Genomic DNA, 18,541 nt, shown 5'->3' on the forward strand with positions numbered 1-18,541 from the left:
TCTTTAAAGACTGAAAATTTTTTGAAGCACAAGATTCGCAGCAGGCCAGACCGGTCTGAGCTGGTCAGAATGCACATCCTGGAAGGTATGTACTCAGCTGTGTGTGCCTTTGGAGCTGCTCTTAGAATGAACTTCTATTATGCACTCTCTTTTCTAAATGAATTAGGCTTTGATAGGAATTATTTCTAAAGGTTTATATGCTCTACTTTGCTACTTCTATGGTGTCTGGTGTAATCTGTATTCTACATGTCTACAATAATAGGTTGCATCTATGGCAGTGAAAGTATTCTCAACTGTTTTCTTGCACTTGTGTATTGCTTTTATTCTATAACTGTAATTGTACCACGGTGTATGTACATGTAGTGTACCTGTTGCTTCAGTTTTTTGCATAGCCTAAAATAACCTGACAGCTTCGCACTTACCACCCTCCCCAACCCTCCCCCCAAACAATCTTTAATAAACTGGACTTGTACCCTGCCGTGTTATCTTCCTTGTTGCTTAGGTCATTTGAAACATTAGTCTTTTTATGAATGGGGCTATATTACTGTGTTTCACCATAATCTTACCAAATACAGAAATTACCAAATAACCATAATCCAGGCCAGTTTAATAGCCATTAGTTTTCAAAACATGCATTTGGATACTAAACCCAGATGGGAGTCTCCATACTGATAGATCACATCTGTATTGACAGACTATCTCAATTTTTTCATTGAAATACAATTTTGAAAACTCAAATTTGTGCTAGAAGCTGTTTTTAAAGGTAAACTTTTTACGATGTTTGTCAAGAGAGAATCCAAAAATGAAATGATTAATTAAACCTTTACCATAGCTCACACTGGTAAACCATTAGAACAGCAAATGCTGTCTTCAGGTTATAATTAGCATTTGTTATTTTATATTTCTTGCTTTCTTGTTGGACGTTATACAAACGTCCACCAAAAGTATTACTGCTGTTAAAAAAGGTTATTTATAGAAAAAATATGAGCATGACTATGAACAACATCTACTCATATAACCTTATTTTGGTTATTAATTTGAGGATTTTCAGATTAATATTTGCCTGCTTTTGATAAAAGTGGAACGGTTATTGCAAAGACAAGACACTGTTGTTCATCATGAAAGTGGGGAAAAGATGGAACAGAATATTTAAATCAATGTATCTTTTCAGAGACCTTTGCAGAGCCTTCGCTACAAGCCACTCAGATGAAACTGAAGAGAGCTCGGTTGGCAGATGATCTGAATGAGAAGATTGCTCAGAGGCCTGGCCCTATGGAATTGGTAGAAAAAAATATTCTTCCTGTAGACTCCAGCGTTAAAGAAGCGATTATAGGCAAGTAGCGGTCCCACAGCTTCTGTCTGTTATCTGTATGGCATTGTGGAACATTATAATAATTTAACTCTTGAGGGTAAAGTTCACTAGAAGAGAACATGCTCAAAGTTTATCACTACTTACTCTTTCAAGTCTGAGTCCTAAACTCTGTCATAATTTAATTAAAGTTATCGTGGTTTTATCTGAAAATAAGTTAGAATTATATAGTTGGAGTATAATACTGTCTTTGAAAAGACCTGTTTCTTAAAAAAATTAATACAAAATGATCAAACATATGTGGCCATTACTCAGTCTGTCATAGGTGTCTGTGTGCATTCTACATATGTTGAACAGACCTTTTAATCTCTTACTAAAACAACTTCTGCTATGCACTTCATTTCATCAGTTCCTTGAATACGATTTAATATGGCTGTCATTATCTTAAAAACACAATAAATACTTATGTACCACATGTTTAGAGTGTGCTGAAAACTGATCATTTTCTAGCAATTAGCTAATTCTGCCACCAATGTCTAAATCTGATTTGTGTAACTAAAAAAAAAATTGGTTTGATTGTTTCTTTGTCAATATTCTAGCAGTTGGACAAGAGAATTATCCTCAAGCTTTGGATGATTATTCATTTGATGAAGACAGCAGTGATGCTTTATCACCAGATCAGCCGGCCAGCCAAGAATCCCAGGGTTCAGCAGCTTCCCCTGGTGAGCCAAAAGCAAGTGACTCATCATCACCAATAACACCAAATGCTACTACGTCAGCACAGGTACAGTTTTTAAACATTGAAACAAAATCTTCACAGTATGTGTTTTGGTCTGGCACTATAGAAATGCGGTATAGTTTCATGTGGAAGTGAATACATTTGATGTTGCAAGGGAGTGTCTGGGACTCCATTTTCCATTGGGGAGTGTGCAGCGTAGAACCCTTGCTTAGCAGTTGGCAGTGATGAAATTCCCATAGACTGTCGTAAAGCCATAAATTCACTGAAATTCTTTATGGCCCATAGAAAATCTACAGCTTTCCCAGAAGTTGCTTAAAAGGTCATATCCATGGCTTACTCCAGCTGCTATTGATTACCTAATGTCTGTCTTCATTCTGGGCAAGGTCTTGAACTCATTTAGAATTAAACTTAGCTGAAACAACAACAGTTGACGTCAGTTCCATTATCTCCAGAAAAGTCCATAAAAAATAAGGTTTCCCACATAACTGCAAATGTTCTCTCCTATAGTTTTAAAATGGTGCCTAAGGAATTTACTATTTAAGAAATGAAAATCACCTTTATGTTGATTTTTCTATGAGGTTTTTAGTATTTTCTTGAGTTACTTATAAAGAAAGGGAAGTAACTAAGTTTGCCATGGCAGGTAAAATGTTGTCTTTAAATCTTCACACATTTAAATTCTCTACTATAAAGAACAGCGGATTTGAATGAAAACAAGACTGTTTTCACAAGAGTTGCAAAACTGAGTTTTGAAAGAGAACTCTTCTTAAAACAATTTAATTTTGCGATTTGAAATGGACAGTGACATCACCTACCCTATCTTTAAACACATTACAAAGTGCTGATGTGATACAATTTGCCAAAACAGTAGTGAAAGAAACATCATGTCCTACAAGTGAATTTCTCTTATTTCCTATTAGCTACTGAAAACACAGGGTTATATGCATAATCATACAGTTGTCTGGATGCTTTCTAGAATATTTTGTACAGCACTTGCTTCACAGCTCTTTATCTTCCCCTTTGAGTTAATCAGGAAGTTTATTCATTGATGAGGCACATGTATTTATTTAAAGGCTACTATGTTGAGCTTAAATAGATTGTTTATGAAGTTTTCTGTCATACCTCAGCCAGTAATTTTTAACTAACTTAAGCCCAATTAAGAGGAATAAGGCTTTGCTTTTAACTAGATTTCTGCAACTTCCATGTAACTTTTTCTCTGGATAGAGAAAGAGACCCAGATTAAGGCTCCAGTGGAGGAAAAGGCAAGCAAAGTCACCACACACTGTCTGATGGCAGCTAGCTTGAACAGTCAGCAAACTCCAGACTAGCCAGATTTAAGGATACTCATCTCCACTCATTAACAGCTGGTTCATTTGGGACTGAGCTAAGTAAATGGCAATTCGTGTTTATATGCTGAGTTGTAGTTGCCTAGAGGAACCACTAGTTTGTGTTTGTGTGTTGAAATGAAGAGTGACAAAAACTTTGCCTTGTATCAATGCTGAATGAGTTGTTGAAATAAATTTGCACATGTCTGCTGAGAAGCCATGTATGCTAGAAAGAAGTCCTTGATCCTGAACTACTGTTTCTCCCAGTGGGCCCATTTTCCTGTTGTACATACATGCAAGCAGCTATATTATCACAGAAAAAATAATTTGATGCATTTTACCATACTATCCATGTTTACACTTGAATAAATTTAGTGGAAAGACTTGGGGTTTCATCACAATATTTTATATAGGAAGTGATTTACAAATTACATCAGTTTAATAATATTGCACTCAGCTTTGTGTACTTGGTGTCAATATACTACGCATGTGTCAGCAAACAGAAGTTTCAGTAATATTGTCATTTTTCTTTAATTAGCTGAAATGTTTGGATTAATTTGAGCAGTATTGCTTAAGCAGAAAGTGTGAATTTGATGAACTTCAAAAGCTTTAGGACTCTAAGTTGCTTCATTTTGTGCAAGTCTGATCCTGGTAACAACAATTTGTTTTAGCTTGTATAACACAAACATTAATATAGTTTATTTTGAAAGAATGTAAGAGTGTATCAGAATTTTACCAATATGTGAACAGTACTCCTATAAGAGTGTAATATTCTTCAGGTTAATGTTGATCAACTGTAACCCGTACTGGATTTTTTTCAGGAGGACTTCCTAAGAGTGCTCCTTCATCACTTTCTCCACTACACAAAGGAGAAAAAGATGCATAACTTTGCAGTTCAAATTATTTTCATGCTTCTCTTTTTATTGAGCAGTCTTTTGGAAAACACATTTATATATTTAAACTCTCAGAGGATTCATAGCAAAGCCAAGGCACATAGGGAACTGTGCTGCAGTTTATAAATTAAGACACAAACAGAAGGCAAGACAGAACTGAATATTGAGTTCTTACTGTATAAAGTAATGTAAAATTAAACAGTTAACTATAAGTATTATTTGTGCTTCAAAGATGTTACTGTCCTAATGACCATGGATGCTTGACAGCTGAGTAGTTCAGGATCTGGGATTACTCTCCTTGGTTTTCTTATTACTATATTAGATAGAAAAACTATTGGAAAGCTCATATTCAAAAACAATGCTGGGCACAAAATACAGCACATCCATTTTATTTCATTGTTGCCCAGCATACGGATTGAGATGTGAATTGGGTTTCATGTCAAGAGAATGTAATTTGTGTTGAATAAATTGAAAACAAACCACATTAAATTAGATTCCTAAGTAAAGAGTTAGGTTCCTAATGGAGAGTTAAATAAAAGTACTCAAAGCAATACATACCAAAAGCTTTTCAAGTAGGAAGTGTAAGCTAGATATGTGATTGCAGCAACAAAATAACAGCACTTGAACTTGGTTGAAAAAGCACTTCAGATAGAACTTCAGTCCTTTGCTTGTGGATCTCATACTACAGCCGCTTCTGTGCAGAGATCTAAAATGCGAAGCTGCTCTTCTGCAGAATAAAACTGATGCTTACCTTGTTCCTTTTGAAATAGAGAGTAACAGCACAGCATGTTTCTACAGGAGATGTCTGGGAAATTGCTCCTTCGTTCTTTTCATTTCCTTTGACACATTTTACATTTTATTACAACATAAAATACAAAGAATGTTTTGAAAACAGTGGAGTGCAGCCAGAGTTCTTTTCAAGGCTTCTTCCTCCACACGTTTCCAGGCCTCAGAGGATGTAATGTAACTGAGAACCTTCAGCTCCCATTGACTGATGAGCTAAAACTTGCTTTAACCTGATGTGTTTGCATCTGGTAAGGATTAGGCATTTTAACCACACCACTCTGAACAGATCAAATTGCAGCGTTCACAATTTTGAAGACATTAAACAGTTATCTTCAAAACAGCTGAAGTATTTTGCTTCATGAGACAGAATATGACTGTTTCCTTAATATATTCACTGTAGCTTGGTGACCTGATAGATGCTTGTTTGCAGTTAGAGGAAAAGGTCCAGAAATATTATCTGTAACTGCAAATAGATGATCTGTTCAAAGGAAATAATCTTTACATTACTTTATGAAGTAAACAAGAAGTTGAAATCTGTTAATTTAGGATTCTTTAATTGAGTAATTAATTTATTAATTAAGAAAAATTCTTAAAAATTTATCAAGTAAATTATCTGCATGGCTCATTGCCTCATCTAACACTTGCAGGTAAAATTAGGAAGTCTGTAAAAAGTTTTATTTCGTGTAGCCATTAATCCTTCATAGTTGAGGATAACAACTAATGTAAGGAAGAACTCATTTACTCTATGGCAAGAGGAGAATGTTTAACACCTAAGTTTCAAGCAGTATAAATTAAAGGGGTAGGGGGCAAGGGTTGTTTGGTTAGTTGTTTTTTAAAGTTACTAGCTTTTCCATTTTAAAGAGTTTTGTTCTGCTGTCGTTATGGAGGGGTTTTCATAGCCTGCAAAGGGTTGCCGAAGAGGATGTTTGAAGTCAAGTTATTTGAGTTCAGGAAGGATCAGGATGATGAATGGTAAAAGGTTATGTAATGATATGCTGAAGCGTCAAACATTTAAGATGCTTTTTAGGTGGGACAACAGGATGAGAAAATTTAAGAACCAGTGAAAATCATCAGTAGAATTATCCTGTGCTTTATGGTAATACTGTACATGAGACTTTCATTCAAAGACAAACTAAGTGCTTTTTTACATGTCACTGCTATAGCTAGAATAAGCCTTTTAAACCTGATAGCAACAGGAGTGCAGTATGTTGGAATACGGCATCCAGCACCCTTTTTTAAAGGCTAAATCCCTCTAAAGTCACCTGTTAATTCTTATGCAAATCCGGCAAATAACAGATACTGTGTAGATACCGTGTAGATACCGGATGCTTTCCAGAGCAAACGCTTTGAAAGTTGGATATAAAAATAGAGGCATTTATATCTTTAGCCTGCCACCATAAACTGACACAACTCCAGGACAGGCATGCGTGCAATGTTTCAGTGACTAGGCACGGCATACTAAATCTCGCAGTTTAGTAAAGCAGTATCAGGAGCTTTTCCTCTGGATGGCTGCACTACAGAAGGATCAAACCCACTATACAGTTTAGATAGGTTACAGCAAGCTAGCTATAGCTCCCTGTTCGCAGCAGATGGTTGGAGACATAGCAAAATGTATAAAAGAAATGCAGAGATAGAAGGGAAAATTATTATAATTTAATTGTAAGCAAAAGTCAGAGACCTTAGTGCATGCAGACTTGCAGCTTGATAACTGCTGTCCCAGAAATAAAAAGGACCTAGGACATAAAGTTGCAAAACGTGTACCAAGTGTTTTTAGCAAACTTATTTAAGTCCTCAGTGGTACAATCTCATGGAAGAATAGTAGAGCACAGGAAGAAATGAACTGGGGAGAAGTACCTGTCTGACTTAGAATGCAAGGTTTTAAAAATGTATTCTGAAGAAAAAGGATATTTACTGGCAGGAATATAAGGGAAATGGATGAGCTTTTATAAAAGGAATATTGTACTAGGTGATCTAATTGCTTTCTTAAACAATGGAAATACCGATCTCATCTGTCTGGATTTAATACTGTACGGTATTAAACACTAGCAAAGCTGGAGAAGATGGAGATTAGCAGAGATAAGACAGAAAGAGGGAAGTATTGTGTTGAAAGGAAGTTGGTAATAGTGCTCTGCAGGAGTTGATTTGGGGACATTCTGGTTTCGTGTTACCATTAACAAACTTGACAGAAGAATGGGTCACGTAACAGAAGTTGGAAGACATAGCCAGCACAGAGTTTGATTGTTATAAAGCAGAAAGAACCGGTTGATTTGGCTTTTAGCAGAGAAATGGAATTCCAGTAGAATGGAATAGTTCTTAAAAAGAAAAATACACACCACCTCCCATTCCCATTGAAAGAAATGCAGAAACCTGGGGACTCTGACTCAAGAGAGAACTGAGGAGGAAGGCAGATGGGGTGCAGTGGTCACCAGTGAAGTGACTGAGCTACTGTGTACTCCCTCTGTAAAACTGCAAGTATGTCAGACAAGGTAATTCCAGTAGGAGTGTTAATGCCACTCCAAGGATCCAGTGAGACCCCATATGCAATATCCTATACATTTCCAGTTATTTACATCCAAGAAAGACTAATGAAAACTGTAACACAAATAGGAAAAGATGATCAGAGAAAGAAAAATCTTTTATGAGAAAATAATAAAAATTTGTGTAGCTAGAAAAACAAGGGCTGAGATCTGTGTATGTACAGAGTCTAAATCCCATCAGAAGGATATTCACTACAGAAGGAAATACGTTTTAAATCAGAAAATTTCAGCACAGAAAAAAATTGATATGACAAAGTTAAGCTCAATGAAGCTTGGTTATTGTAGAGGAAAACTTTTGGCAATTTTCTGGTAGGCGTAGTGGTGCCAGGAAAAGAAGAAAACTAAACAAGTCCTAAGCCTATATGGCATTTCATACGTTTATAGAAGAAATCTCCCATGTGATGTTTGTAACAGCATGGGAACAAGCTCAGTGAAGTTCAGGCTACTGGATTGTGCCTACACAGCAATATAATGGTGCTGGCTGTCAAATACAGAAGAAATGCATGTCCTGGCACGGTCAGAGGTGTGATTGCCATGAAAATACAATAGGAAGCGGTCTCTTCAAGATGCATCTGCTCTGCTGCTGTGTGATTGTTCTGCAACACAAAGGTTTTTTTCGTATGTTGACGTTTGACCTTCTTGAAAGAGAGGTTTTTCTGACAGTACTAGTTTGAGTGGCAAGAGTCTGACTTCACAAGCAGAAAATAGCAAAGGCCTCACTTTTGTACTAATAAAGCAGTGTTTTCTGTAACTTTGGTGGGCTGCTTCAGTATGCATGTAGGTGTCTAGGGTCAGATTTTAGTGTTGCTCCAAGCAGAGTAATAACAAATTGTGCTATCTCTGCTAACAATTGCTAACAATGCAGTCCATTCCTCCTTTAAATAATTTTAACCCTTATATCTCATTTTATTTATAATTAATAAAATTTTGTTTGAACTATTTTTCCATATGTAGTTTCGTATGAAAGTATAGAAGTTAGTTGTATCCTTAAAATCTAATTTTTTGGTACCAGAAGCCTTCATATATGAAACTTAGTAGTGCTAACAAGAAAAGAAAATTGACATAACCTTTCCCTGTAATTCTGACTGACTACCTTGAAGAAGGGGTTTGGTTTTTTTATCCTTATGCCAGGAGCAAAAGTACTTTAATGACAACTGTCAGCTCTAGAAGAATTTTGCAATTATAAAGTTAAGAACTGGCATCAATTAGTTAATCAGATTCTGGGCTACCAATCAGAGACAAATACATGTTATAAGCAGTAAAATGTTCCTGACTTGAATGGGTGAGGTTACTTTTGACGGTCCTTCCAGCTCTTTTTTTCATGATTTTGTAAGAAAGAAAATGCTTTCATGATGTTTCTTCATTTGTTTTCATGTATGTAAAAAGGAAAAAAGATTTCTGCAAATGAAAAGAACAGCGTAAAGGTTACGAAAACAAAGCCCTTCCGGAAGGCTTTGTTTTATGTTGTTATAACTCCTTTTTTGTTATCATTCTTTTTACCTGCAGAAAAACCAACAATAATTAATGTTGGAAAAATATTTATTACGATCTACTACAAAAATCGATATTAAAATCAATTACTGTTTTGCTTTGGTGAAACTAGAAGTAAATCCTGTATTAGTAAAACAGATTTTGGATATGTTTACGTGCAGGCATTTAAAATGCAAACCAAGAAGTCAAGGAAAGAAACCAGTTTATCTTATTTGCTGTATTTAAGTGTGCCAAAATGTAACGAGAGAGTCTTGTTTTCACCATTCCTCCTAAAAATATTTTGTGAATCTGACAGATAGTAAATTGCCTTAACCTTTCAGGATTTTTTCAGTTATTCAGATGGTGGATGTTTTTAATGTTTCTCTTTTTCCTTATATTTTAATACTAGTATCCACCTTTAACCTCTCCAGTTCCTGACTTTCTCAAAACTCCCTCTACAATCGAACAGCAGGTCACACGTTCTACTGCTACAACCACGCTGGCGACAAATACTGTATCTGCAGCAAAGCCTGGGCCAACGTTAGTAAAGGTAGGTGTCTGTAATAATGACATCTGAGGACTATATTCTTAATCTGAGTCCTTTCCCAATGCTATATTTAATGAAAAAAAAAGTACACATTTCTAGTATAAATTAATATAGTGCCTATAACAACAACTTTTATTAGCGTTCAGGAGAACATACTGGATTGTTGACTGAAAGCTTTAGTATGCTAAGATCAACCATTAACACTTGCAGGGACTGGCTCATTATTTCAAGAGGTCCTTAGAGTACGGTTGACAAAAGCTTTCAAGCAGAATTATGCGTTACATTCCTATGGAAGTATTAGGAAATAGGGACAATAGATTTTTGCAGTATTGAGTTTCTACTGTCTATTGGTGAAATTAATCTTTCCTAATCTAGTTTTTTATGGAGAATAATGTGATAGGAACAGAGGTGACCACATTCCTAATCTACCTATAACCACACAGCATTGTTCCTTTCCCACAACTATTTTCTTAATTAATTTGTTGTATAAGCAGAATGCACTGTGTGAGAGAAGTCACTGTATCCTTGTATTTGAGTATCAGAAGAATATACTTAAGTCTCTTTCCTGCACTGACCTAGCCAGCAGCATGGAAAATGTGTTCAAATACGATTAGAGAGGGGGTTGTGTTAGATGATGTCTTTAGTACTTCATTTCAGCAACTTTTCTGAAGATACTCAGCTGTATAATTATTATATGCCTGTAGACTTCTACCTAGCTATCTTTAATTAATTCTCAGGTAAATTTACAAGGCTGATCTCTAATAGTCAATTTCTCTTATAAATTTGGCTATATCCAGTGAAAATCACTGGATTTGTACCAGCTTACTTAGTGCAGAACCTTAATGACATATTCAGATATCCTGCAAAACAGGCTATTTGTGTAATAAATGAGCATGGATCAACACAGGATTTTTGCTTTGATACCTTCTGTATGACTAGGTAACTGCCTTCAACTTTTCATTCAAAATAATTTCAAAGGTCTTAAAAGGAAGAGGTTTTTACCACGCATGCAGGTACTTCTAATACGGATACTGCTGAAAGTTTTGTAAGAGTAATCCTGTAATTTATAGGACTTTCTGTTCATGCTTTTTAATCTAGACCTGCAAGTACTTCTGACCTGCAAGTGTTTACAGGCAGACTCTAAGATACTAGCTTTTACTTGTACGAAGTGCTAAGTGGCTTTGAACTTACCGGTTTAAGAAGAATGCCTTTTTGCAATGACAGGTCATGACTAGCAGAATCCCTTAGCTTCATTTGTGCCATCTATTAAAAAGAACTTCAAAAACTGTGATCTGATGATCCCTTCTTGTGCACAGTATAAGCCAGCTGGAGAATGTTACCTTGCCATGGATGGCAAGCGATCCTTTTGGGCAGGTTTGCAGGGCTAATTGTATTCAGCAACTCCGCAGTAAATGCGTTCCTGTATGCTTTGTCTTTGTAACTTGCATAGCTGCTTGTAAATGACATGTCTGTTATAGTTGTTGCAATCTTGTCCGTACATAAACAGCAAAGCCACCCAAAGAACCCAAACGATAAGCATCGGAGCAAGAAATGTAAAGAACCGAAGCCAAGGGTGAAAAAACTGAAGTATCATCAATATATTCCACCTGATCAGAAAGGTGAGAAAAATGAGCCACAGATGGACTCCAACTATGCTCGTCTGCTACAACAGCAGCAACTGTTTTTGCAGCTGCAGATCCTGAGCCAACAGCAACAACACTACAACTACCAGACAATTCTACCTGCACCGCTGAAGTATGTGAGGCATTGTTTGTGTCCTTTAAAGAAAAGATACATACATCAATTATAGACTTCGTGCTTTAGAAGTAAATGTGTTTTGCAAATGTTGAGATGGTTGGAACCCAAGGAAACTTAAGTGGCAGTATGCATCACTGTGGGTGTTTAATACCTCATTGAAAAAACACGATGAGGTGGTTCTCTTGTTAAAATACTCCTGAAGTCAGATAAGCCTTCAACTGGTCCTAGTTATTTTTGTGTGACATGGAAACAGAACCTCCTACCTGTCAGACGCATTTTTTCTGACCAGAGGCATATTTGAAAATCAAGAGCAGTCATGTGAAAGCAAGAAACTTTTTGACACCATTTTCACTCAGATGTCACGTAGGTAGGCAGAGCAGAAGAGAAGCTTACAGACAGTGGCTTTTACAAAGACACATACTATTGTTGTGGTTTTATTGTCTTTTCAGTTTCACAGACCGCATTTTTGTAGTTTACAAATAAGAAGAAACAGTCATTTTAAATTAGGTAAAATTTGTACATTGTTTATAGCCTCATCTCTGATGCTTATCTGAGTTCCTCATCAGTGTTGATCTTTAGCACTTTTAACAGTGAGAAGTATACTTTGTGATTTATAGGTAGATGCAGTCAGAAAAATAAATCTTCAGAGTTGCCAGCACCCTACAGCAGAATGAGAAGCTATCTGCAGAGTTTCCTTCTCACCATCTAAGACCAATCCTTTCCTAGAAGTGCTTACAGTAGAACATGCCACAGTCACATAACCCTAATTCAAATTACTTTCACCTGTTTCGCTTGTTTGTTTGTTTTGTTGTTGGGTGGTTTTGGTTTTTTAATGAGTTTTTTTCCCTCAGCAAGTGAGGCTAGAAAAGTTAAAGATACCATCTGTGGTTATATTTATAATTACCATGTATCCTAACGTTTGGACCAGAGATATTTCTGCCTGCTTACCCACGCTTCTTATGTCCCATTTACTGACATTTCAGAAACATTTCTTCATAAATCAATTGAAAAAAATAGAAGAGCTGACTTATGGTACCTACTGTAAATGATGGCATTTTAAGATTTTTTACAGTTATTTTGAGATCCTTGTATGAGATTATTCTTATAAGTACAGCTGACAAAAATGCATCATCTCCAGAGTAAACTGCCTTCACATCAGTCCTTACTGTATATGAATACTGGACATGTATGTAGGGTTGATACATAGAGTTTAATATTGTGGGGGCTTTTTATTGGTGTCAGACAAAAAAGTAACTAGTTCCCCTAGCTGACGATTAATTTGTATAAACTGATTCTGTGGTCCATAGTGTACTTCAGGAATTCCATGACAATAATAAAAATTGTGAAGCATAAATTAGTACACTTAACTGAAGAGAAAATAAAATATCAGCATACTACTCACAGTTGTTTTCTATTTTGTGCTCTTTTACTAAAAATAATGGTTGTTTTATGTTAAATATGTATTTGTTAAAAAAAATTAATTTGTTCATTAACTTGATAGATACTAGATTCAGAATCACAACCGCTTGACTGAGAACATAAATATATTTAGCACTGACATTATTGTCCCCCTTTTTCTTACCACTTGAAGGCCACTGAATGACAAACAGAGTAGCAATGGGAATACGCCACTGAATACTTTGAACAACAGTACACCGACATCAGCTGCCAGCTCACCAAGACAGAACAGTAGTGTTCCTAGCCGGAAACCAGGACCTCTGCCTTCAAGCTTGGATGACTTGAAGGTAAAAAATAAGAGGGATTTGACCATTCTTGTGTGTCACTGTAGGTCATAACTTGCAAACTGTTACTGTCAAGAATAAGCCTGGATGTTATTTACCAATGAAAACTGTACTTTTCTCTTAACTGTTTAGAATAAGTTTGTCAAAGTTGTTGTACACAACTCTTCTGGACTTAAATATTTGTTCAATTTAGCCTCTGCACATGCATATCTTCTAGAAATAGCATTTCATCCCCAAAGAATTAGAAAATTTACAGATTGTATATGTACATGATTTGATACTTTGGGTAAACTAGGTATCAGAGGTGCGCTTCATGTGAAGTTTTAGCCCAGGCAGATTTAAACACTAGAATGGTAATTTCATCATGACAATTTTAGTCTGTCAGTGAAGAGGTTTAGTTAAGCTGTATAAATTAAAAGATGCTCTAATAATAACATATTCAGAGAGATTACTGCTATAAAGCCAACACAGAAATAACACCAGTAAAAGAGAACAGAAAATAAGAGATCATCTTACTGGAGTTGAACACATCATCTGAAAATGAACACTAAATTTCATAAAAGCTTCTTGAAGTTATAACTAACTGTGTGAACTCTGTTTAAACTGCAATATGAAGGCATTGCATAGGATTTTCTTCCTTCAAGAAATACACTGACAGGAATTAATACTGTGAGGGACATAATGAAAATGAATCTGAAGATCTGACTGTAAACCCCCACAAGATTCCTTTCGGTAGCAGCTACACGAATGTGCCAAACCTGAGTGGAGGAGTAGGGACATCTAGTGGGCAGTGTATTCATTTCTCCCTCCCTTTACCAAGGGATTGAGTTTCTGAGGGATGGGAGTGAGTGGGGTTTTTCTAGACTTGAGGGGCTAGAAAACATTTTGGAAGACCAGATTCTCGAAACAGTAATGTATGGTTGTCAGTTAAAGCTAATCCTTTAATATGAAACAAGTCTATAAAATGCAATTCAAACACCAGTGTTTGAAATAAGCTTTTTAAACTTTAAGTTATTAACTATTAACTTTTAAAGGTATGTACGTTAATATCTGAATTTGTGCTTTGCAGTGATTAAAGCTGTTCGCTTACCATTTCTGCATAATTTACTGGTATAGCTGCTGATGTGGTAACAGTAACATAAGCCATACTTACAGACCTGCTGGTGGTGGTTTCAACACTGAATCATCTAAATCAGTTCTGATTAAGGATTCAGAAATTCATTGCTGAAAAACAAAAATTGGAATGCACTCTCAAGCAAGTGTAGAGGATACCAGACTGGGGGAAAACACTGATAATCATTGTTAGGTAGACAGTTACTCAGCATAAAACTGCTGTGGGTTCTTAGAGATGCAAATGGATTGCTGTGACTTTTAATCCTTTCCAAATCATGAAGACCTATAATTTAAAATTCTAGACTGGCAAAGTACTGAAATATTACTGAGGTCACTACCTTTTATTCTTTTAGACATTGTTCTAACACACATACAGCCCAAACACTCTACAGTTAGAGTATGTATATCATAAACAGAAGCCATTCATGGTGACTGTTCTTTTTTAATCGATATTTTGAAGTACAGAATTAATTTACACTCAGCGCATTTGCACTTTACTTTGTCTGTACTCTTACTGGAAAATTGAGAACATTTTTCTATCAGAAATTAGATTAATTTTGACTGCTTGTACTTTTTATGTTTGTAAAAGAAACCCAGATAGCCCATAGCTGTAACTATTCAGTTGCTAATTAGAGAGAGAGGGAGGTCTTCTGTGTTTGATGGGTCTACTGAATCATCCAACAGACCTGATAAAGCTTCTCAGAAACAGATCTATTTGTCTTGACAGCGTAACAAAGGAGTTCAGCGTGCTACTGTTCAGTGCTTTTATCTGCAATGCTGTCATAGTGTATGGGTTTGCTTCAGAAGTTTTTAGCCCAGAAAGTTAGAGCTGTATGTTTGTTTTCCTATTTTGAATATTTATGAAAAATCAGCGTAACTTCACTACTATTCATTGTACAACAACAGAACACTGCTAAGGTTTTGGCCACTTAAACAATGAAAGTAAGTAGCAGGTCATGGAAATGTGCTCATGGATCACGCATGCTGTCAGAACCCAGAGGTGTAATAACTAGCAAATATGCTGAAAAATAATTTTTCTTAATAAGATGTAACAAAGTAGAATGTATATATACGTAAGTTTTAAATTTTTTTTCTTCTTTTTTTTTTTTACTATTGTGCTCTGTTTCATTTCAGGTAGCAGAGCTTAAAATGGAGTTGAAATTGAGAGGATTACCGGTGTCTGGAACAAAAACAGATCTTATTGAGCGTCTGAAACCCTATCAAGATCTTAATAACAATGGGGTTGCTACTAGTAGCTCTGTTACAGTAACCACTTCTACTGGGGCCACAGGTAACACTGGGGAGGTGACTGTGGCATTTCCTGTTGCAACACTAAATAAACCAGTGGCTAATACAATATCCAGCTTTCCTCCAGAAAAAACATCTACTGGACCTGGCTGCAAAGTAGTAAATACTGAAAACATTAGCTCTCCTTTGCCTATATCTCCTTCCCCTTCAGAACAATCTAGTCTAAGCACAGATGATACTAGTATGGCAGATACTTTCACAGAAATGATGACCATGGTGTCACCATCCCAGTTCTTAAGTACTTCACCACTAAGAGCAAATATGAGTGAAGATAGTCAGAATCGCAGTAGTGGAAGCATCTCAACCATGGAGTTTGATGTCGCAGAGAAGGACCGCAAGCTTCAAGAAAAAGAAAAGCAGATTGAAGAGCTCAAAAGGAAACTGGAACAAGAGCAAAAACTTGTGGAAGTACTGAAAATGCAACTTGAGGTTGAAAAACGGGGACAACAGCAACAGTCTCAAGCTTCTGGTAACTCAGCTGCTTTGGAACAGAAACAATTCAGTGCTGCTGTCAAAGATGAAAATGCTCTTACTGCCTGTTCTAGTACAAGTCAATCTGTACCCGTAGCTAGTCATTCTTTAGGACAATCGGTATACACTAGTGGCCAGAATCCACTTGCCAAAAAGGCAGTTGTTATCAAGCAGGAGATACCTGTGGCCAAAGCTGAACCTCAGAACGCCATTTCTCAATTTTATGTTCATCCACAGAGGCAGCCGCAAACTGCCGTTGTTGCCCAACCTCAAGCTTTATTAACTACCCAAGGAACTGCGCAGCTGCTCCTTCCACTCTCTATCCAGGGACCGAATTCTACCACTGCAGTGCAGCTACCAGTTGGAAATATAAAGTTGCAGGTAAGGGTGATTTTATTTTTCATCATGTATACTGCATGGCCCTATCTGCATAATTCAGTATAAATAGGTAAATGTGGTGGTTGTAAGATGAAGAGGGTAATTTTTACAGTATGTTATGTAACTGTTACAAAATATCTCAGCCTTCCAAGTTTATATTTCAGTTCACAAAAGTGCATTGTAAAACCCATGTCCTGATCTTTGTAAATTTTTCTAAAATCCTGCCAGAATTCTGTAAGAACTCTAAGCAGCTTGTTCTGGTATTTCACTTCACTGATATTGCAGAGTTTTCCTAACTACCAACTAAAATTGTTCTTTCTGAGGTTAGACACGCTTCTTGCCTTTTGGTGGCCATTGAAAACTGCTATGATCTTAGAAACAACCTTTTTCTTGCATCATCAGTTCTATCTTTCCTGGTTACTCAAACCCAGTTCTTACAGCCCTTTCTTACTGGTTATGCTCTATCCCTTTATTATTTTCATTGCTCTTCACTGGTCCCTCTCCAGTTTTCCTTTATCTTTCTTAAACTCTGTTGGCAAAATAACCACCTCCTTTTAGCTGGGAACTCACCAGTACCAGAATAAAAATTCTGTCTCTCATACACAGTTCATGCTCATCCTTCCCAGAATACATGCTATTGCTATTCTGCATAATCTGTGCAATAGATATTTACATGATGTAATTCACTGAGATATGAATAATGCAAATATTTTATCTTCATCCTTTAGGCTCAATCACAAGCTGGAATACAGACCCCATCACAAATACCTGCTCCTATTTCTTCCTCTGGCCTGGTCCAGACAGCACCTCAGATGCATACTCCACAATCAAACCAAAATACCATCACGCAGCATGCACTTGGTCAGACCCAACAAATCCGAAAGGTTTGTGGATAGCAATAAGCATTACGATAAATAGTTGTGTAACCTAATTCTAGGCAGTGCTTCTAGAATCTTTTGTGTGTCATCTGCGGCATATATAAATGATCAAGTCACCTAACATCTCTGTAGCATGTTTTCCTCTGTGATACAATGGGCTTATAACGCCTCTTTCCAAAATTTTAGTCTGTGCAGGACCTTATTTTTCAGTTGCAAGCAAGTACATAAGGCTAAAGGCTTTTTTATCTGGATGGTACGCTTATGGCACCACTCCTACTATGTTCTTCCTCATGCTTGGCACAAGTGGTATACCAGGTATTCCAGTCAGTTTCTCTTATTTGCCACTGGCTTAAAATGGAAGATTCTTGTAGGCAGTTCTTAAGAGAAAGCTTTTACCTGTGGTTTCAGAGGTTTATTCTTTTATAGGAGTTCCTTTTAGTTTTCCTACTTCCCTTGGTGATTTCGTCCTTACTTACGAAGAAAGCTATGGACTCAGATACTGAAGATAGCAATTCTAGTGAGTCGAAACCCCACCATAACCACGATACATCTCTTCCCGAGGAATGCAGGGAATGATTCAGAGAAAGATCCTTCTCTTCCTCTCTGCCCAAAACAATCAGCTCTGAAATTTCCCATTCCAAGAGAGATGTTCGTCAGCACTGGACGTGAGTGCCAAACCAGTTGTGTTCATATGGCAACTGATATCAACCCATCAGCACCAGTCATCACAAAATAAAAAGCTTTCTCCTTCTTTGAGCCTCTTCCAGGCTGACCTCTATTATTAGGAACTCAGAGATTGGTTTTGGACCTTTCTTGCTTCCGTATCAGTGCTGTTGACTCTAAGGCTCCTATCATTTAGGAGAACAGTGTTTTTCAGCCTGCCCCAAGGACAGGATAATTCAGAAACAACTGAAATTTCAAGATGAAGAGGGTTAATTTTTACAGTATGATATGTAACTGTTACAAAATATCTCAGCCTTCCAAGTTTATATTTCAGTTCACAAAAGTGCTTTGTAAAACCCATGTCCTGATGTGATTTGGGTTTTCTACCTGTGCAGTGTCCTCTAATCTGCTTCTGCGAAGGCCCTTGTTCCGGGGAAGAATTTATCTTAGATGATGTATGATTATGGCCTGCCATCCTCTAGACAGCTGGCTAATAAAGAGGAACACAAGTAAATGAGCATCATCACTCTTCAGACTGCTTGTTCAATCTGTTCAATTGCATGGACATTGAGCTTATCTTACGAAAGTCAAAACTGACATATATCCAAAAAGCAGATTTCATCCAGG

The 18,541-nt window shown here is 36.7% G+C and overlaps 1 protein-coding gene across 10 annotated transcripts in view; it reads left to right on the forward strand.

The window, feature by feature from the left end:
* The window catches only part of MRTFB (myocardin related transcription factor B), an 89,282-nt gene that overhangs the window by 59,210 nt on the left and 11,531 nt on the right, over positions 1-18,541 (forward strand). For 7 of the 10 annotated variants that reach the window (XM_075105247.1, XM_075105237.1, XM_075105238.1 and 4 more), the window contains 8 exons: positions 10-85; positions 1,172-1,333; positions 1,909-2,093; positions 9,466-9,606; positions 11,111-11,358; positions 12,953-13,106; positions 15,351-16,376; positions 17,102-17,257. In XM_075105247.1, the coding sequence (XP_074961348.1) occupies positions 10-85; positions 1,172-1,333; positions 1,909-2,093; positions 9,466-9,606; positions 11,111-11,358; positions 12,953-13,106; positions 15,351-16,376; positions 17,102-17,257 (2,148 nt within the window). The remainder of the gene's footprint in view (positions 1-9; positions 86-1,171; positions 1,334-1,908; positions 2,094-9,465; positions 9,607-11,110; positions 11,359-12,952; positions 13,107-15,350; positions 16,377-17,101; positions 17,258-18,541) is intronic. The other 3 variants (XM_075105248.1, XM_075105243.1, XM_075105245.1) reach the window with 1 other exon arrangement.

The sequence above is a fragment of the Phalacrocorax aristotelis genome, chromosome 10 (assembly GCF_949628215.1).
Source record: "Phalacrocorax aristotelis chromosome 10, bGulAri2.1, whole genome shotgun sequence".
Lineage (NCBI taxonomy): Eukaryota > Metazoa > Chordata > Aves > Suliformes > Phalacrocoracidae > Phalacrocorax > Phalacrocorax aristotelis.